We start from the raw sequence: 22,022 nt of genomic DNA, 5'->3' as shown, positions 1-22,022 counted from the left end.
TTAAATCAAAGAACCATATAAATTGTCCTATAAAGGAAGGAGCCCCAGATGTCTAATGCTAAATGAGATTTTATTATGCCATGAGTAATCAGACCTCAGTCCTCGGCAGAGTAATTATGTTCTCTGTGAACTGTTTCAGGGTGCAGGGAGTAGAGGAGCTAGAATGGGAATGTTATGCTAAAATCAGTATCAGGAGCAGAGATGTAGGACAAAGAGATCCTGCAATGGGAGCAGCTAGAGGAGCCACCACTGGGTTTTGGTCATTTCAAAGAAGGAAATATGAATAAAGAAAAGGAGGAGCGTGGCTGTATCCACAGATCCACCATTCCCGATCACCTGTGTGAAGGAAAAGCGACGAAACCTGCCAGCTGGCAGGGATGGGAGACCTCACCAGAGTGCTCCTGCCAGGCTTCTCAAACAACTGAGGAAAAAACAGTCGGGGGGGGAAAGCAGTGAGGGTGGAGTACTGGCAGCATGGCTGCTGACACACTTCATCAGCTGCTGTTCCTGTGTGATTTCGGGTTCAGCTCCATTTGACAGAGGGTGGACATGGCGGTGAAGCGGACTGCAAAGTGCTGCTCATTGTCTGACACGAGGCAGTGACAGCCCCAGCACCTACGGTGCCTGGAGGAAGGCTGCATGCTAAAAATGGATGTTCAACATCATCTGATGCTCATGCAAGTGCAGCAGAACCATCGTTTTTAAAGGTAACACGCCAGCAACGTAAATACCAAATATTTATCATTTTTACATACCGCCACTAGTTCAACAGGAAACTTAAACATGGAGATTAATCCAACAATGTTGTTCATACTGTGTGTACACGAGTGAAGTTATTCACAACATGATTTAAGTTTTAAATGCAACTTCATTCTCCCATACAACAGCTGAATTTTGTAAAGAGACCATATTCAGCAACAGGACTTAGAAGTTTATGAACGTTAATTTATCAGTGATGGCGTATATTAACAGGTCAATATTCCTGGTATAACAGCAGGATTCACTTGGGTATTTCTTTACTCGCGCCCTGATTCTCTATGTGTTCTCTTTGACTACTTCCAATCTATTTTATCTAGTTCAAAAATAAGATAGAATTGGAGTTGAAAAGTCAGAGGTGTGAACTGCAAAATATTCCTTCTTCTGCTGTTTATTTTGGAATTCCAAACTGAATAGAGACCATAAGGCTTCTAGCTTTAAAAAAAAAACATAAATCACTGTGCCCCACACACATTTTACTGGGAGACAAACTCATGCTATAAAGGATGAAAGAACAGAAATTTGACCACTTCAAAAGCTGTTTGGACCCCACAGAAAAAGCGAGCATGTGCTACCAAAAAAAAGATCCTGTATCTGTTTGTCAGCCAGTGAACTCTGACATTTCTGCCATTTACGTCAGATATTCAGCCTTCAGAACACCCAAAAGTCAATCCAATTTAAGTTCAACTTCAGGAGATTAAGTAACAAGAAAATGCACTGGGTGAGTTTCTCTTCTTTGGCTTCACCAAAGGGACGTGGAGCCACTGAGCTCAGGGGGCAACAGGCTTTTCATCTCCTACCGCTGATGGGTCAGAAAACCTGTGTTCTGCTGGAAAGCTGTGAAGCCCCAGAGCAAAGACACTTGAGTAATGATGCAAGGAGGACAAGGCTAGCTGTACCAGCAGACTCCATGGACACCAGTACAGGGATTCACAGGATGAATGCCACCATGTCCCACTGGCTGCAGCAAGATCTGCGACTTCACTTTTGACTGAGGTTTTTGCGTCTCAAACGTGGAAAAGTCTGGAGTTCTCATTCTGCTCCTTTCAGCCTACAAACCATGGCCCATCTCAGAAGAAGCCAAAAGGAAACATGCTTCTTTTACTGGGTTTAAAGTAGGTCTGTAAGGACTAGGGCAGACAATCTTCCTGGCTGAGCAATCCAGCTTCAGTCCAGAAACCACCAACGCTAGGTAGGAAGATGCTCAAGTTAACCCAGCCTGCTGCATGACTACTTCTTCAACCAAGAGATGGGGCTTACAGGTGTCCAAGCTGCTATATGAATTTGTTGACACTACCCACCCCTCTGTGTGCATATTTGTCCTCACTGTTCTTGGAAAAGACGTTGACTCTGAGACTGAGGAAAGTCACCCCCCTTCAAAGAGAGCAAACGCTCTGATCTTACAAAAGCTTTCCCCAGGGTTACTTCCATCAGAAGTTAAGTTTTGCAGGATCTGGGTCTAAGTCTTGGAGTCAGCTCCGCGTACCAGAAAAATGAGGCAAGGTCACTGAAAAAGAACGGGAAGCCATCTAGAAATAGCAAGGGAGCACAGTACAATGCATTCAAGTAGTAACAAGGCACAAAATGTTCAGGCTGTTTTTTTACCACTGACTGTAGCCAGCTGCAGTTTTCCAAGATGAATAATCCTATCATGTTAGAATACAGACAGAGGCGGACACCTGGTATCTCCAGGCTTTTTTAAGTTTCTCTTGAAAACGATGCAGGCTGTGAGGAACGAGCGCTCTGCACAAGAGAGGCACAAAACTGAGCAGAGGGAGTCCCTCCCTGCTGGCTGCTGCAGGCAGGAAGGATGGAGCAGACATGCTCAGCAGTGTGAGTCAGGGCACAGGGGTGTAAAAATGGAAGTTTGCCCTTCCAGAGTCCAACGTGAGGAGCAGGACACAGGGAGAAGGGGATGCTTTGCAGGAACCAAGGTGCCACCTTCAGCATCCCCAGCCTGGGGGCACAGGGAAGGTGCCACCCAGCACAGCTGCAAGAGAGAAGCAGATGACACCAACCCTATCAGCAGATTTGAAACAAGCACGTTTTTTTCCTGTTACGTAGGAATCGACACAGAGAGGCCACCAAAAAGAGGCTCTAGATACTGCCAGGGCTACACTGAAAGCAGCCACACTAAAAGATGATGTGATTTGTGCCCAATGAGCTATCCTGCAAGCAAAGCTGCCATTCCAAGGGCAGATGGCTCCAAATGAAAGCAAAGAGCAGTTTCTCACCTTAACATCAACATGACACCTATTAAGTCTAGGTATCTTTGGAAAAAAAATTACATTTTCTTTACAGCGTTGCAAAATCTGTTCAGAAGATTCCCTGAAAGACTTTTACTCTCCAAAACAAAAATAAGGAATGGCCAGACAGTTTCACCCCATGTCTCCAAACAAGGGGCTAACACCTTGGATGTGTTACCACCTCTCAATCAGGGCTTGGAAGCTACGCTGATGAAAAAAATGTCATCTGAAACCAGCAAAAACTAACAAAACTACTTCTACAGGCTTTATCTGAACGTTGCTATATATATAAAGCCAATATCTGAAAACATTCCACGTATTTTTATTTATTGGCATAAAGCCATTAAGCAGCATAGCATACTGTTAAACGTAGGAAATCACTGTGTTAATAAAAAGAAAACAATTTCAGAATCACTCCTCAGCGAACATCATTACAAAGCTCCTTTCGCTGTTGCTGCTTATATGCAAACCCATGACTTCTCTGATCATCCTGTATACATTGCATGTACAGACTAGCACTCCCCTCTGCTACTGATGCACACAAATACTCTTTTCTCAGATGACGGAAAAACCAGGAATAGCATTGCATGACAGAATTAACATCTTTGCATGCCTCCAGGTTAGGATTTCAGGTCCACAAGGAGCTGTGAGGCTCAGCTGTTTGCCTGTGTTGCTACTCCATCACCATCAGGACTCTTCTGGTGTCTGCTGTCATGTGCTAACACTGATGTGCGTCAGCATCCTGAATAAGTTTCCGGCTTTAGCTATAAAACAGCCAGAGCTGGGAAGAGCCCTGCTTCGAGCTCGGGCAGTGCAGGGACGGAAGAGATTAACCGCATTACCCACCACGTCCTTTGCTTCTCTGCTAAGCTCACACCGCCCAAGGTGCCGCTCACCCTGCCAAAGCGCGGATCCTGCCCCTCTTCAATCATCTTGCTCCGGCCCTTGACCAGAAGGCAAATGGAAAAGCTTTTGGTAACTTCCAGCTGATCTTGGCCAGGAATGAGTGACTCACAAAGGAAAAAATTCACTGCCGATTCCTTCGCAATCAAAGGTCAAGCAAAGCTCACACTGTGACCTGCAGAGAGGCTCTCCACCATCTCACCAGGAACGTCCCGCGTGCCAGGCTCCTTATTCCATCCTTGGTTTTGTTTAGGAAGGCAGATTTGAAGGCTATAAATATTGTTACACATCTGGCGATGCACACCTGAGTGGAAGATCCATCTCGCTGAAGGTAAGTGGCTACAGGAGAGAGGAGCCATCGCCTCTGCCTCCAGTGCTCACCAGCTCCGGCTTCCTTTCCCATGCCGCTTTCGGATGTCAAGCCTTGGCAATCTGCAAAGCTGCGCTGTAGTTGTGAAAGACAGTTTTCTCTATTTCCATATGGTGTGAAGTCTTCATAAGGCTCAGCTTATTTCCCCTAAGCATGTCAGTATTTTCTTGTTACTCCCCACGTGCAATGATCCCACTCCCTCCATGTGCCGAGCTCTAACTGCGTCCATTATACCTCCCTTCCACAAATATTTCACTCGTAGCCTGGCTCTCCAAATTGCACGATCTTCTGGAATTTGCCACCTTTACGTGCAGGCCATTTCTTCCAAAATACAATGTCTGTAAAAGCAAGGACTGCTCAGGGGGGAAAAGGGAAGGTATCGCACGTGCAGGCAGAAGGACTGTGACCATCCCATATCTTCTCCTCTTGCACTAGATCAGACGATTAAAACTGGGCTGCTGGAATAAAACCAAGTTCTGGAAAATACCAAAACTTCACATTTCAATAGGAAAAAGTTATCTACTTGAATAGAAAAACAAGACAGACATGCCAGCATTTTTCAAGCCAAATTTCATTTACTTAAGACCTGAAGATGTTTCTTATACTAGGTGCTTTGTTTGGGGGTGGGAGGGAGAGATATTCCCCCCCTCTTAATTCACATCCCATCAGAACAGTTCCTCTGTTCACACTGACACCAAACTAATAAAAGAAAGAAAAACACAAAACCTGATTCCTGTTGTACTAGCTAAGTGTTTAAACATTTAAAATGAGTAAGCTCTTTAAAATCTTCAAAGTGCTGTTGGCTGTAACTTAGCAGTGCTGGCTGTACGTACATCTGTTCAAAATACAGAATTTTCCCCCTGGATACAAGAGCTGCTTCAGAAATGCATCAAAAATATTTTTTTTTCTTTTAGCAGCAGATGCCCAGCCACTGAATTCCTGTCGACAAAACTATTCAACATCTGTAAGTGGAAGAGTGCAAAGGTACTTGAACCTGAACGTCTTGCCAAAAGAGGGATCCAATGCAGTGTTTTCTCTGTATATGTAACTGTACCTAGATGCTGATCTGCTATATCCAAAAAACATGCTTACAATCTAGGAATTGTAAGCAAAAGGATTTAGAAACAGGAATGAGACAGAATAAAGCACAGAAATTGCTGCTCAAGTACACAAACAGACGAACAAATAAATGCTTTGCACTTGTTGATTAAAATGGTGGATGCAAGGCTGTAATGAAAAAAGCCACATTAATTGGTTCTAGATAATGCTAGCTATGCAAAAAGATGCAGAAATTCTTCCCGCTTCGCAGAAATAGTTTACAAAGCAATTGCAGGACTGAATACTATGATTAACGAAGGCCCTGATCATCTCCAAGGAAACCAGTGCCAGGGAGAAAGTCAAAGAACTGCCATTTTGTTTGACATCAGAGTAAGTTTAGAGCTTTCACATTTGCATTTTTAATTTTTGCTGTGTTTCATTAGATTTCGTGGTTGTTCTGATGCTGAAAATTCTAACCAAACTGCAGGAGCCCAAAATTTTTGGAAAGGAAGTAAGTTTGCAAAATGCACAATCACCTTGCAATAGCTGCTGAAAGTTTGCTTTCTGAACCAAAAAACCCCAATGTCAGGGAAGACAGTGAAGATGTCCATGAAACAAACCTGGTGCAGCAGTAAGGCGCGCCGCAAGCTCACTCTAGTCATTACATATAATCTTAATCAACAGAAATCTGGGTAGGTTTAGGTTCCCAAGCCTTTTCTTGCACAAAGTGAGATTTCATCTCAGCCTAAGGAAGAAATTTGAGAACAAAAGTTTGCAAAAGCGATGGACTTGTGATACCTTCATTACAATACCGTAAACTCAGGCTACGAAACACTTTCAGCTTGAAGAATCTCACAACTACATCGCTCAGTCTAAACTATTTCTGCATACTGAACACTTTGCTTTGGAGACAAGAGACTAATAAAATTCTTAATCTTGTCAGCAATGCCGTAAGCCAATCATCAAATGAAACAAATTTATTCTGAGCTCCCAAAGAGGATGTCAAGAATTTGCTGCTTCATGTATTTAGTCTAAAGATTCAGTGTTTGAGGAAACAGAAAAGATGATAGACTGCATCCCCACTCCTGCTCCTCCCCATGCCAGAGACACGCCCAGCAGTAGCACAGCTGCTTAGACCTTTCACAAAACAGGCAAGTTTGCATGCTGTGCACTCCCTGCCCGTGGCATTAAAAGACAAGGAAAGAAGCAGTAGGAAGCATTTCCTTGATCCAATGTATGTGCAAGAGCAAGTCCTCCCTTGCACACTTGGAGCAGCGTGTTGTGCATGCATGCATGTGTGCACATGGGACGTTTACTACACACCCTGAGCAGCTGATTTTTAAAACACACCTCAATTCTGCCAAAAAGAGCTCTGCATCTTCATTTAGGACTATTTCTATACCAAATTTCACAGTTCAAACCCTAGTGCTTCACTTACACAGGATAAAAGTTTTTTATTTGCTTTAATATCCCCCCTGCTTTTTTCTGAGCCATTAAAGGAACAGCTGAACAGCTCAAAGTTCAAAGTCCAAACACAAGGTTATAAATTTTAGTTCTCTGGATAAAATAATAGCTTCCCTGCACCTACAGTCACTACACTTAACACAGCTGCCAGTTTCTGAAAGTTGGTTTAATCTAAGAGTCATCTAAATGTGGGCTGACTTATGAACACAAATGTAAGAAGTATGTTTTCCCAAAAAAAGTGCATCACAATGACACGTTAGTGTACGGGTTTGGATTTATTTTGTTTTTGAGGTATCATGGGGTTTATTTCAATAATGTGCTGTTTTATTTTTAAAGCAATTCTGGGCACGATGACACACTTACTACTATGGGAGATCACCTTGCAGGTCATCCTTTTTCATACAGGATTATATCATTCCTATTTTCAGTTTTTCATCTAGCCAAGCTTAAAAATCAGAGGAAGAACCTCATTACCTAATGGTCTAGATATACTGTGCTAACTAGCTTCTCCAAATTAGATCTCGACTTCCTTCTAATGCAGACTTTTACCAGAATCAGTCATAGCTTTAACATAAATGAGAGCAAATATGTTCCTATCATCAGTGCTTAGAGCTTGCCCATTAAACCTGAACAACCCTTTCTTATTTTTAATAGACAAGTATCTAAATGCACATGCAATTACAAGGAAATAAGGGAAATATTTGTCACAGATATTTCCCATCCTTTCCTCTTGAATGTACTATGTGAACTGCAGATGCTGTAACTGTTGTGCTATTCACGCACAAATGCATACATACAGACACATGTATGTGTACATAACTACATACATATACACACACACATACACTTATTATGCATACATATGAGTGTATATGTAAATGTATTTACACACATGCACCTCCCCACACCTTTGTCCTGAAGAGAACACAGAGGACCCACTAAGGACACAGGCATTTGCTGTTAATCAGTCTTCAAACAGCAACTGTTCTGGCAAACCCAGACTCATATCTGTGTTTGAAAAGTCTGTAAATAATATACCATTAACTTTTAATTCTATCTTCCCCACTCTGACATGTATTTTGTATTAAAATGAAAGTTATATAAGGTTGAATTGAGGTTGCTTTTTCATATTACATTAATGCTATTTACCATGTGCAGCGCTAATCCCCCGTTGAAAAAAGAGCATATTAGCAATTCTGAAAGCTTATGTTACCATAGCAATAGTCTATCACTGTGAAATATTTATATAATGTCTAACGTTTTCACTATGCAACAGCCATCTTCTAAACTGTATTTCCTACTTATCCTGTGCGTAACATTTCCTCCCTGTCCCGTGTGACAGAGCAGCACAAAGCACCTAGCCGGTGCCTAACTGGCACTGCACAACTCCGAAAAATCTCATGGTGTGCAGACCTACCCGTACCCGCTGCATCTGCGTTTCCTATTCCTGCAGACACTAAGGTCCAAACATTTGGTTTGCATCTTGCGCTGACGGCGTATGTCCAGCGAGCAGTTTATATGCCATTCTACTCCTAAAGAGTGATATTAGTAACAGGTAACTTAAAAGCCCTCCTGTTGGGTTAAATTCTACTGAAATTTCCCAAATCCAGGGAAAGCAGGCCACCTGTTGGCCATGGGACACCAGACTCCTGAATACATGCAGACAGGTGGATAACATTTAACATGACACCAGCTTATCTTGTTTCCTCTCCTCCACCCTATCCCCCTTTTAAATCTTGGTGCTCGCATCCCTTTACAAAAGATCATTCTCTAAACAGGGGTTACCAAGTCCAGCACAGTATCTCCACCCCCAAAATAAATTAGTTTGTGCATCTCCTCCTGGTGAGGGGATGCTTTCACACACCACCCAACACAGGGCTGCCCATCACTTACTTTGATGTGCTCATGCAGCTGGGCCTCGTGCTGCCGGGAGAGCTGCTCGTGCTGCCGCTGGAACTCGGCAATGAGGATCTGTCTCTGGATCTGCTGTTTCTGCTTGAGAGCCAGGAGCTCCTGCTGGAGCTGCTGTTCCCGCAGCGTCGGCTCCGTCACGGGCATGGAAAACTGGTGGTCTAAGCGCAGATCCATCGGGACTGAAGTTGGTGCAACTTGCAAGGGCAGTGCTGTGGTCACATCAACTACAATGTGAAAACACAGGAGGAGAGATGAGTGTACTCCCCATTGACATAGGGATCTAGTTCTCATACTGGGTCCAGCAAAGACCTTGAGGAACCACAGATTGAATCAAGAACAGCACCATTAAACTCGCACCACTTCTTAAGTGGTAAAAAAGCACTACGGGAATTCAGAGTTCAAGAAGTTTTCCTCCAGCCATCACCTCCTACAAATATGTGTGTTTTCTAAAAGCAAAGGACTTGAACGCATCGTGCATGACCCTTCTTGATACCATTCTACATCTGTGTATTCCAAACATACACCTCCGTTCCACTCTTCTAGCATCACTTGAAATAAGAAAGATAAAGATTAATCTAAGACTTCACAGAAAGGATCAATCTTGACTTACAACGGATCAACTGATGGACTCCTATGGTCAGGAACACGAGGGTCCCACTTTAAGAAACTTATGCAGAAAAACACTATGTGCAGTATCCTTTATAACCAGTTTTGGAAAGGAGCTTAGCCAAAAGCAAATGGGTAATGAAGCATCTAGGAAAAATTGTTAAGTGCTTTGGTGACAGACTAGACTTCCTCGTTGCAACCACAGAAAGGTGCAAATGCGTCTCACAGGCAGCATGGGGATGCTGCAGAGCAGGCAGCAATAGGAAGCAGGTGCCCAAATGGTAACTATGCAAAGACTTGCCTCTGTCGTTCAACCTCCAAGTGGGACAAACCTGAAGCACAACCAAGACTAAGGTAGAGAATAGTAACATGTACCAAGAGACGTGAGCTAACAGAAGAAAAAAGGGAAAACTATCACCTTGATTATCTGTGTAGTAAAGATCAGTTCTTTGCTTACACAAAAATCATCTCCCTGAAGACAAGGGGTTTGTCATAAAAAAGGGCAGCAACAGACATCTACAAAAAATACCTTTGCAATAACTGAACTCAGCTTGTTTCTGCTAAAAAAAATTACTGCCATCCCATGAATGACTAAAGATTTCTAAATTCCACCTGAATGACAGTTCTGCATTTCACATGTACTCCATACATTTGCCACATTTAATGCCTCTCTCTACAGGGCAATCACTCAATTAACTCTTCTGATACCTTTGAACAAACATCATCTGCAGAATAGAAGAGACTAACCCTTCAAAAACATTGAGCTTCAACAAAATTGGAAAATAAAGGCTTTTGGTTTTTTTTCCTTGGTTGGTTGGAGTTTTTATTTTATCTAATGTTTTCTTTTTTAATAATTAAGATGTGTTTCTGCAAGACTGGGAGGGAGCATCAGCAGCATCACTGAAGCTGGCTCAGTCATGCATCTGCTAAGGCACCTACTCCACGTGAAAGGGTTACCCGGGGTTTGCCCAGGAGACTGCGGGGCTGCTGCATGTGCCTGGGGAAGGCTACGAGATCTCATGGGGGTAGAGATGCCACCCTACTACAAAACCATCTGTACAAGCCACCACAAGGCCAGCCCCAGCAGGACAGACATCCTTCCAAAGCAAAAGCAAAGGCAATTTTACTAGGTGAAAGCTAACTTCTCCCTGCCTACAAACGAACTAGCTGGTGAAGTAAACTCCAATTCAAAAGGAAAAAGCATGGAAAATGTTTAGGAACTGCAAAAGGCTTAAGGAAAAGTTTTACTAAGATGGACCGCCAGCTTTCACTGCCTGTATGTCGCCCATGGAAACACTACTTGAAGAGGATTTTTCATTTTATACGAAATTAAACTCTTATTTCACTTCAAGCCTGATCATTAAATCCTAGGTCTGATTTCAGCCACATCCTCAAGGATGCGAGACAGGAGCACAGAACAAGTTGACAGTGTTCTTCCAAGCAGTGTGTCCTCAGAGGTCACCTGAAATCAACTGTAAATTGTTAGAAATAAATGCTGTGTTGAACACGGCACGCAGCCCTGGTCACACAAGCCACTTCGCCGTCACCTTTCTGTGTCATCCCCCAGAGAGAGCAACAGCGATAGACAGCAAATGTCCACACATAATGTTACAAACTCTACCAGGACATTAGTATCATCAATCCCAAAGAAAGAGTTTTAATAGGGTTTTCCCCAAATGCTATCCATTTATTTACTTTTGCCAGTAACTGATGCGTGAGAAGTTGATGCTGGTAGAATCTGAAGCTAATGAAGCACAGAGGCACAGAAAAAGAAAATTAAAAATAAAAATAAATCGTGGAGAAATTCAGAAAAATCGGGGGTGTTTTGTAAGGTGGCCCCATGTAAACCAAAATGCATTGCCAAGGGCAAGGCCACAATGCAGGGACAGGGACCACAGAAAAGGCAACTCCACCCTAGACAGCAGCTCCTTGGAAAGGGGGATGTTGAGCAAAGTGGTGGGGTTTTAAAAAGCACAGCCAGGCCAATGCTGCTGGAGCTGGTGGAGCTGCTGGAGCACCCGGTGCCCTGCCACGCCATCCCTCCTGCCCAAGACCCTGTGAGCAGGTCCTGCCTGCACCCACAGGGTGCAGAGGCTGCCTCCTGCTCCGTCACATATGACCCCCCCAAAGCAGGCTGCAGGAGTGCAGTATGCATGCAAGAGCAGCGTGCTTCCCCCTCCCTACGTCCAGCTTGTGCTGGGGAGGAGGAGACTTTTTTTTTTTTGATGGAAACATTTTCTGCAAAAGGTCGCATTACTGGAAGCGTTGCTATTTTTCAACCCACAAGCTCTTCCCTCCACTTCCCTATTGTTTTCCTTCCTGTGGCCTTTTCCCCGCTCCCCTCTCTCCCCCGCAGGACCAGAGCCGGGATTCCTCGCTACGGGTTGCTGAGCCACAGCCAGGGATTTCAGGGAGAACACCATGCTCTTGCCATTGATAACCATTCAAACCCACCTAAACAACATGTTCCTAAGCCCTCCTCGGGAGCGGCCAATGCTTTCGTACGTGGTCGGTACTATGGTCAGCCCCTTCCCATTCCTGCCCACAGAGCATCCCTATGGCAACTGCTGCAGCCGCTCGCACAGAAAAAACCCTTCATCCGTTTTCCCTGCACACGAGTGGGAGCTGACACCTTGAAACCAGCCCTGTGGAGGCTACCTCGTTTCACGGACTATTGCTTCAGAAACTTCTCATCTCAGATGCAATGCTTTAAATTAGATCCAGGTTTGCCAGGATTTCAGTATTTCAGAATAAACAGAAGAATGTTTTGGATTCCTCCGGCACTGCTCAAGCTCAGGCAAACCCCATAATGGCCCAATATCTATATGGTACCTGCCCCAGCAGCATGGTGTACAGGGCAAGACGTGCACTCTGAAACCCATCGTGTGTCCCAAGGACTGTGGAAAAGGAGATGTGTCCTGGAAAAGTACCAGAGTAACGTTTCCATGCCAGCAAAAATCCCATTACTATGTTGGACCTTTACAGAAACTGGGGAGAGAGAGAATAAAAAAAAGAGTCCTAATGCAAACTAGGTATTTACTGCTATTTGGTCAAAACCAAAAAGAAGCCCCCAAAAGCAATCCACCTTCAAGAATATGATGCACCGTGGCTATCAAAAATCCATTTTAACTATCTGCATATGAATATTATATCCTGAGTATTACTAATGTAATTACTATACGTTACGAAAGACACACAGTGATTATTCCTGGAATAACAGCAATTTTAGCCGGTGGCAAATCTAGAGGAACTCCACAGGCTGCAGCACCGTTTCACCGGGGCAGCAGCTTTCCAGCATGCATTAGATCTACCTTTAAAAGAAGCCAAAACAGAATTGTACAACTCAGCTCGGTCTTAGCCCACCAAATCAAACCTATAGTGATCACCCCAATGTAAGGACGTAGACACACATGGCCATCAGCAATGCACGGGATACACATGGAACGACGGCCAGGCAAGCACTGGATAGACATGAGCACAGTGTCACCTGGAGCTCTCCTATTACTCCCCCGCTCCCCAAATTTATAGACAAATACCCCAGAGCTCCAAAACTCCCCAAAGATAATCTTGAGTATGACTTAATGCAACTTCATATAGCCCCCAAGGGTCCAGGAGAGCTCGAAATGGTTAATCCTTGAGGATCAAACCCAATGAGTCAGTAAATCAAACAGCGCAGCGGGCTCCGTGAATCACAAGCCCTTTAAATGCATTGACTATTTTTATGTCCAGCTGAAGATTTCTGAACACCTAGCAATAACATTGCCCATCTTTTATACATGTGGACTAAAGATCAGCATTACTAATAGAGAGGTAGCAGTCACTCGCTCCTGCTTACCCGGTCTCTGTGTAAATCTGTTTATCTTCAATACAGCTCACTGAATTTGTCAACGCTATTTAGGCTAAATGCAATTTTCCTTCAAATCCGCGTGCGTTTTCCTACACGCACCTTTATGATCCAAACACTGTGTTTCCTAGAAGCAGACAATAAAAGCTTTCAACATGTTAAAATAAGTCCAATTTTAGCCAGAAGGAATACAATACTACTTGTGATCACTACTACTTGTGATTGTGTCTTGTGATAAACGACTCCTGCTTTACTCCCTAGTAAGAGCCTTAACTTGCACCATGCTGGATAACGGTCCTGAGAAAACTTGACAAATCTCCCATTTCCTATCCAAAGGGACTCATGCCCCCCCAAAACGCCCAACGCGCGGGCACGGGGCACCAGCTGCAGAGATCACAACCACAATTCCCATTCAGAGTCCCGGCAGAGGCTGCGTCATCCCCAACTCTTACTATTTCAGTCTCAAAAAAACCCCCCTATTTGAAATGCCATGAGTTCCCCACAGAAGCAGCGAGTGCTTCTGACCTACAGAGCCCTCCCGAAAACAATAAAACCTTCTCTGCTTAATGAACACATCATCAAAACAAAAAAGCCTGTATTCTTATGAATATTTTATGGTAGACTAGAAAATTGCTTTTATAGGTTCTGCCTTGAGATCATATTAATACAATCACATTCATGACGTTAGCAAAAGCACAAAGACTATATTCAGAGTTTTAATGAGAAATGCCAAACCCATGAATTAGAAGACAAGATCGCGATTATGAATAATAAACTATCTCATATTCTCCCTGCCTTTTCCTTCCCTGTAGGAACAGAAGGAGAAAACAGGAGGAATTTTTATTTTTTTTTTTTTTTTTAAACCTAGGCACGTAGGGATTTTTTTTTTCCACAGTCAAGTTACCATTATTTTTATACCAAGTTAGAAACACTCTGCTGGTTTTTCCCTCCCAAAATAAATAAAACATGGCTATGCATCAAAGACTGCCTGTGTGTTGTACGTTAATTAAGACCTAAAGCATTCTAGTCCCTATCGATTGCAGGCACAGAGCGGCCTCGTGGGTGAGATTGTAAATTTGACATCTCGCAGCTTGCCCATAACACCGCTCAGTGGAAGTCATCTTAAATACATTTAAGCTGTTAAACACATTTGCTGTAAATAAACTGATAAGCTCAAACCTGAAAGCAAGGGTGCGTTTTCTACAAAAAAATTTTTGATATTAAAATCATTTCACATAAAGGCTGCAGATAAACACATTATCAGATCAGTCATATGTTGAGCTTCTTCCATGCTCCAAAACGGAAAATAACTTCTCTACAAGTACTGAGCATTTTGGATGGGATTAGGGGAAGGTGACACTACTTAAATATGTGCATACATATTTAAATAAAACTAACAGTAATAACTGTTCTGATAACTAAACTAACAGTAATAACTCTTCTCTGATACAGCATTTTCATGCAAGCCCTTAAAGGACTGAAATATAGAAGGATTCAGTCCTGAAAACACACCAAAATGTATGTTAAAACAGAATTTCAGTACAAGACGGACAAAGGATATTTGAAACAGATTTAAATTCAAATCTCGTTTCAGCATAACTTTTACTTAAGCTGAACTTTAAAAATATTTCTCAAACTAGTTTTTTTTAAAAATCAAAATTGGTTGCCAGAAAGACTTTTTTTTTTTTTTTTTTTTTTAATTTAAGTAGCACAGAAAACTGCCTCTCTCACATTTTAAATACAATGTCACCTTCAAATGGTAAGTGCATGAAATGTTTCCCCTGAGACCTCCCTCCCTCCACCATGGAGGGAGTCCCACAGAATTTGCACAGCTCCTTCCCAGCCACCCTGCTCCTCTTTACTTGGCAATTCCCTTCAGCTTGAAGGGAGAAATTGCATCAACCTCCCCAAATCTGCTGCAAAACGCTGGGGATGGGTGTCTGGTCAAGGCTGGAAGAAGAAAAGCAGCACCCCCCCCGCCAGCCCCAATAGTATATAAAGTACAGACATACCACCATGTGTCTGTGACAGAGCGAGCTTAGGAGACAGAGTGCACAAAACCCAGATAAAAGAGCATTTCAGCTCCTACAGTAACTCTATAGTCCCTGGTGCCTTTCCAAATCACTGCACACCAGGGAGGGGACGCTCCTCTGGACGGCTGCGGCTGAACCTCCCCGGCCAGTGCTTTTCAGAAACCATTGGCTCAGCTTCTCCCCCTCCTCCCCATCTCCCATCCTCTCTGGACTCGGGCTTTATTTCTAACTAATGAGTTCGCTTTGTAATTACTGGCATGCAAGCATTGCCCTCCAGACAGATTCTGGCAATAGTGGCACATGAGCCTTTCAGCACACACAAAAAAATAAATACAAAACCAAGAGCCCGTGCTCAGCATCCCCAAGCTCTCGGCTGCTGCTGTCGGAGACAACCCCATCCCGCCCTGCTGAACCAGCGCCATCCCGGCACGGTGTGAGTCGCAGGATGCCGAGCAAGCGTGTGCACGGCCCTCCCCCTCTAAGCATTATTTTCAGCTGCTTTCATCCCTGGGCAGAAGCAAAAAATCATGTGTTTATTCCACCAACTTTATTTCCTGGGGGCTGCCCTTGCTGTCTGGCAACAGCTTTTGATTTTTAAAGTTTTTCTTGTATTTTGCAAAGCCTTCAAGTAACAGGTCGTTGCCAGCAGAAACGACTTTGGCATGTCAGGAGCACAGTGCAGGCAGGCTTCAAAGCTGCGAAACGCCGTTTCTAAATCCCACCACCTTCATTTTGCTTGAAATCAGCCTGGAAATGAGGCAAGGAGCAACTGCTTGCTTCAAGCATAGCCGAAGGAGCGTATGCGGTGGTTTATTCTGGAAGGAAGACATGTTATTTGAGTGTCACTAGATTATTGTGAATTGAATCCCCCCCCCTGCCAGGAATTGCCTGCTCTGCCCGCGCAGTGCCGGCGTCCCCTCTGCCAGCCAGCACGGTGGCTGGGCAGCTGAGGCACTCTTTTCCAGCTGGGCTTCCACTTCCGAAAATGTCAAAACTCGCTGAAACACTGAGAGACGGTGAGATCAGAGCTATTAATAGAAACAAGCTACTGCAGTATCTGACTGCAGTGCCAAGATAAAAGAAGTATATTTGTGTGTAAAGCAGAATGAAGCAGATGAAGACATGGTACAGCACTCTCAGAGCACCTAAGATTTAGTTGGTTTTAATCTACAGCATGCTAGATGCCCCAAATATAAGCAGAAATTAAGGGGGGGGGGGGAACAAACCAACCACATTACCATCTATATTCAGCTTATTATCTTGAAAAGATTTCACCAGACTGTACTAGAGGAGCCCCAAAACTTGCCCAGGACCCTGCGCAGGTGGTGGGAGCAGGAGGTCTCGGTGTGGCAGCACCCAGGACATCAACATCCTCTGCGGCACATCACGAGCATCATACAGGGGCAGGATGGAGGCACAGCCCTGCCACATTCCTCTGTGAATCTGTACCATGTCAGGGCAAAATAAAGGACTATGTGCAGAGCTGGGATGGTGGGTTGCTGTGGGGCAGCAAGGAGAAGCACTTCATTATCTCCACTTTACTTAATTCTTACCTCTACTCTCCCAAAGGCAAGGACCAGGATCCCAGGTGGGTTTATTTTGGGCTAGAATTATGCAACAAGCTTAAGCATCACAGTGCAGCTAGTCTGAAGGACAGCGAGACGGAGAAGTCAGACCACTATTTCACCCTGAGATCAGAAGGTGGTCCTCACCAACGGGGACAGTACTCTGTTCACCACAGGTCTGTGAAGAAAAGCAAGCTGCAGCAGTGCTGGCAATGGAGCCATCCCTCAAGAGCAGGCAGGTCAGTACACCGCAGTCACCGGTGTTTTTGCACAGCCTGCTACGGAGCTGCGTGGGTGAATGCAAACACAGCCTGGATCCTTTCTCGGTGCACAAGCTAGGAGTAAACAGCAGCTGAGGTTTCCTACAAGCACCACACATGCTGCAGTTCAGGAAGGGCTGGAGTCATTCCCCACTATGAGAATATTTCATGTAGCATGAATGGGAACCAAAATTAATCATCCCATCACCCATTGAAACACATCGTGAGGCACTGCACCGTAGACAACAGATGGAGCTTTAAATGTCACTCATTCATTGCAAAGAAACTTTTTGCCGATTACTACTGAGACCTGAAGACATAATAAGGGCGCAGTGATTCTGGAATTCTATAATCAGCTTTTTCGATCCTAATACCTTCCCTGAAAAGATCTCATTAGCATTTATTAGAAATCTATGAGAGATCTACATACAAATTTTATTCATTATGATAAGAAAACTAAAACTTGAATAGCAGCCCATTTATCCTACTTTCTCCATCTTAGATTTAAAACTTGAAAAAAAAGTCTCTTTGCTTGAAGAAAAACCACCAAATTCCATCAACAATAGACAAAAAAAATAACATTTTCTAGTGTTTTCCTGCTTGCAGCCTCAGAGCAGTACATCAGAGTTTGCAAAAATATAAACTTTCATGGCTAAATATCTGGATCTTACAAGCCAGCTACATTTCTGATGGTCCCATCTCTAAAGTACTGCAAAAGACTTCAACACTCTTGACCGGGGGCTGAGCACTTTCAGCATTATATCCTGCTGCAGCAGGAAAGCCAAACACTTCACAAATAAAACAGGGCACTGGCTGAATACACAACATACAATAAATAAGTCCTTAATGAAAATGTGAAGAGTTCATGTCACAGTGCCTGTGAGAAGGCCAGGAATAAAACCTTGATTGCACAGATGTCTCCAACAGATGAGCCTGTGCAGGACAGAGGAGCTCCAAAGGGAGACACTCAAGTTTCACCACCTCCTTTCCAACCATTATCCTACTCCGTCTTCTTGTTGTTTTAATCAACGACTTCTTTAACAAATGAGTGTCTTGGATGATACCAGTGCTTTTACTGCAATTAAAGATAACGGAATCAAGAGTCAGCTTGGATTATTTCTCACTTTAGACTTCATACAATTGTGGCAAGCCTTTCCTTGCATGTTTTCCTTGAGCTTTCCTTGCATGCTGGGGAGGTAGCTAACCAAAATCCACCTGAGTTTCCATGGGCAAAAGTGTCTAAATAAATAACAATAAAAACAGAAAACAAAACCAAAAGATATATCCCTTCTTAAAAGGCATTCTTGGAATAAAATTTCACCTGCCTCCTTGTTTCAAGCATTATACAGCAACTGAACCTCTTTGATCCATCTGTCTCGCTGTTGGTACAAGAAACTCCTCACCTTACCAGATACCCAAGACAAAAAGGCAGGCTGAAGGAAGATCCAATATACTTCTGAAGAGATAAACCCACATGGATTTCTCACATGCTTCTCTCTAATCTCACTATGAACTTCCTTCAAGGGAAAGTGATACTTCAGAAAAGAAAATTAAACATGGCAGAGATGGAGCAGGAGCCTGCAAGTCTCATCCTGAGATTATACATGAAAAACTCCCCATGAGGAAAAAAACCTAAATCTACCCAGCTAGACAGGCATGGGTGAGTTTGAGGGATACACAGCAAAGGTGAGGTTACACAAACGCCTGGACTTTCTTATGGGGTTCCCTCTGGACCGTGGCGAAGTGGTGACCTCTACATCGGCAAGAATAAAAGCCAGCAGACGAACCAGTGACAGAGAGGAGTGCCAAGAGTTAAACAGTGAACTTTCAGGAGGACAGCAGACATCACATCATCTCCTTGCTCAGATGCATCAAGGAAGAATTGTTTTCCCATTATAACTCCTGTCAAAGCACAGTGGTGCCACTCACGTAGACGGAGGGGATCCTGGGGCAGAGTGGGCAAGATGATGTGATGAGAACTGAAGTGAAGGTTCGCTTACAAGTAGAGATGGTGCCAGCTGGTAAACAGCCAGGCCATTTGAAAGAGTTGTGTGATAAAAGCAGTTATGGCTATGAGGAAACGCTGTCAGCTTCCTAAAGACATCGAGAGGAGCTGGGAGATCAAAGTCACCTATCTGCTGCTGAGAAGGAAGGCTGGTCTGGTCCTCTGCCAAAACCACATGGAGAACCTGTGGCCAGCCCCTGCTCTCCTGCGCCTGCTGCGTCCTACCAGCTTGCGAGGCGAAGGAAGGGAATCGTTACCATTAAAAGGAGAAAAAGCAGCAGCACAAATGTTGCCGAAGGCAGGTCTGGGCACCACTGAGTAAAACTGCACAACAGAGCAGGGGCAACACAGCAGTCTCTGGGATCAGCAGCTGGTCACTCCATGAGAACGGGAGCTTTAACAAACAGCTCAAGATCTAATGTACTAATTTATTTAGAAATTAAGCCATGGTATGTTCACTCTCTAAGATCAAAAGAGAAGGGGAAACAAAATTCTTAGGAATTACCTGTCCCACAGTCTATGCTATAATTTTACTAAAAAGACATATTCTAGTCATTTTAAACAGCAAATGAATGAATGGTTATTAATAACAGGCTAGTCAACTCATTTCTGCCATCAGTCAAAGACTCCCAGCTGAACAAAAAGCCCCAAAATGTACAACACAATCTCCTCTGTCATGGGGGGGGGGGGGGAAGGAAATTAAAAGCAGCAAACCCAGCAACTAAATAGCAAACTGTAATAGGGAAGCATTTAGCAGCTCTCAAAAAAAAATCTCATGAGTTGCTCAAAGGTTGCAGTGTTTTCAGCAGTTTATTAGAAACCCAGACCCTGGTCCAAGAAGAGAAGCATATGTTCAAACAGGCAAGTAGCCCACAGCTTTCTGTAGCCCCCTCTCTCAGAGCTTTTGCTTTCCAATAACACATATACTCAGGTACCTCAGCTGCACGAGGACCCAAGATGTTATTGTTATTCATTCAAAATTATTAAGATGCATAGGAAAAAAAAAAAAAAAGGCTATTTTAAGAGAATGTTAAACACAAGTAGTTTTCTAGAGAAATTCAGATAACCTCAAAATATTCGGATTCCACAACAGCACAGAGAAATTACACTAAAGCACTTTCTCATTTCTGCAAAACATGCAGGTGTTGCCTTTCGGTTCCTTAATACAAACACTATGAAAAACATGACTGAGCTAAGATTTCTATTTAAAAAACCCCAAAACTTTTCCTTTTCTTTTTTTAAAGATGCATCAAAGTGAACATATTTAAACATAGCAGGCTGATAAAGGACTGAGAATAATTACAAAACCCTTTTGATAAGGAAGCCCATCAGTATCAATGACGGCCAGCAGGAAGAATCAACCTTTCCACTGCTAGTACTGAAATCCTAAAGGACGATGGCAGAGCATCCCTGCATCGCCCATCCTAGTAGTACTCCATGCACGATAAGGTTTCCCAACGTCACAGTGATGACTCGCACTCAAAGCAAGCTTTTCCTTGGCGTTTATGCACAAACCATTGACATCAGCATGGCCTTTTAAATACAGAACAAAAACTCAGCACTCATTCTACTGAAAATATCTGTCTGAAGACCAGAACATCATTTTCTCTTATCAGTATTGGACAGGCACTGCTTCCTATACACGTGGAGAGCCAGAGTGACATAGGGGTGAGTTTTAACATAACAGATCCACAACAGTGCAATAGTTCAGATCCACGTTTAATTATAAATTTTACAGATTTTCACAAGGAATAGTATTTTTTTTTAAACCCCATTTTAAATTTGTCTTCTTAAGGAAAAAAGAGCGTAGCAAGAAACAGCTCTATGAATGAATACATACTTTTAAAAGGATAACTTCATTTTGTCGCTACTAGCTTCTAGAATTGAAGTTCTAGGTTTTTTTATTACAGGATATAAGCTGGTTGGTAGCCTGCTGTGTCTGTTAAGCAGCTTCACAAACCACCTGTTGAGCAGCATTTCAGAAGGCAGTAAGAGGACTGCCATCACTGCCTGCCCATCCAACGCATGCAAGTCCTTACGCAACCAGTTGCAATTAAAAGGTCCTTGACATTGAGAACAACATTTGAATTTAGCAAAACATTGCTTATATAAATGGTAGGTCAAGCACTTAAAATAGCCATCTCCCACTTTTCCCAACATCAACCAAAGGTGGAGCACAAGATGGCTATTTCCCCCCTCCTCAAAGACTGTCCTTCAGCTAGCGTAAGGAGCACTGCTACCAAACACTAATGTGTAAAAACAAGGAAAAATTAAACGTATGCTTTCTAAGGCTCACAAGAATATTTTGCCTAAAAAAATGAGCACTTTGTCCCCTCCCTACATCCCTATTATATTGGATGACCTAACCCCAATTGAAGAGCAATGGCCACAACACTCCTGTGCTCCCCCCAGGGCTCTGTAGAGAAGATGGAAGAGAAGGACAGACAGTCAGTGTTCCCCTACTCTAATGTGTACTGCCAGAGAAACAGCACACCCTTTTCCAAAGAAGGGTGGATGAACGAGGATGAACACCCACATGAGTTCCCACTTCCCCTCATATTTCCTTCATCGTACTTTCATCACCTTCTCTGTGGCATCCATCACTCTCAAAAGCCTTGGTAGCATGCACAGAAAAGTAGAAAGACAGGCATCAGTTGGGTACAGAAGTTAAAAGACTCACCTTTATTTTGACCCCACTATTGGAAATTACCTAACTGAGCAGCATCCAAGCTGAACACAAATCATTCACAGCTATATAAAATTTGGGTTATATTACATCTACACTACATCCACTACAACCAAAGCAAGAGGTGAGCAAGTCTCTCCTCACTGCTCCGACGAATAAGGCAATTCTGGTATTTGTTGCTTAAAAATGCAAGTCAGTCCTTTAGTGTCAAACTCCATTTAATTGTAGTTAATGCAAAAATGGTGTTTTTACTAAAACAAACACAATGTTGATATAATCAGCTACAAATGTCATCATAGCTAAACTTGGATTCTGTCAAAACACTTCCACAA

At 43.3% G+C, this 22,022-nt stretch overlaps 1 protein-coding gene across 9 annotated transcripts in view; it reads right to left on the bottom strand.

Moving 5' to 3' along the window:
• Nucleotides 1–22,022, bottom strand: part of HDAC4 (histone deacetylase 4) — a 264,132-nt gene that overhangs the window by 111,850 nt on the left and 130,260 nt on the right. For all 9 annotated transcript variants that reach the window (XM_076341997.1, XM_076342001.1, XM_076342000.1 and 6 more), the window contains one exon: nt 8,671–8,915. In XM_076341997.1, the coding sequence (XP_076198112.1) occupies nt 8,671–8,915 (245 nt within the window). The remainder of the gene's footprint in view (nt 1–8,670; nt 8,916–22,022) is intronic.

Source organism: Aptenodytes patagonicus, chromosome 6 (genome assembly GCF_965638725.1).
Source record: "Aptenodytes patagonicus chromosome 6, bAptPat1.pri.cur, whole genome shotgun sequence".
In the NCBI taxonomy this organism is placed as follows: domain Eukaryota; kingdom Metazoa; phylum Chordata; class Aves; order Sphenisciformes; family Spheniscidae; genus Aptenodytes; species Aptenodytes patagonicus.
The sequence above is the reverse complement of the archived record's forward strand: the minus strand, read 5'-3'. Positions and strand labels throughout refer to the sequence as shown.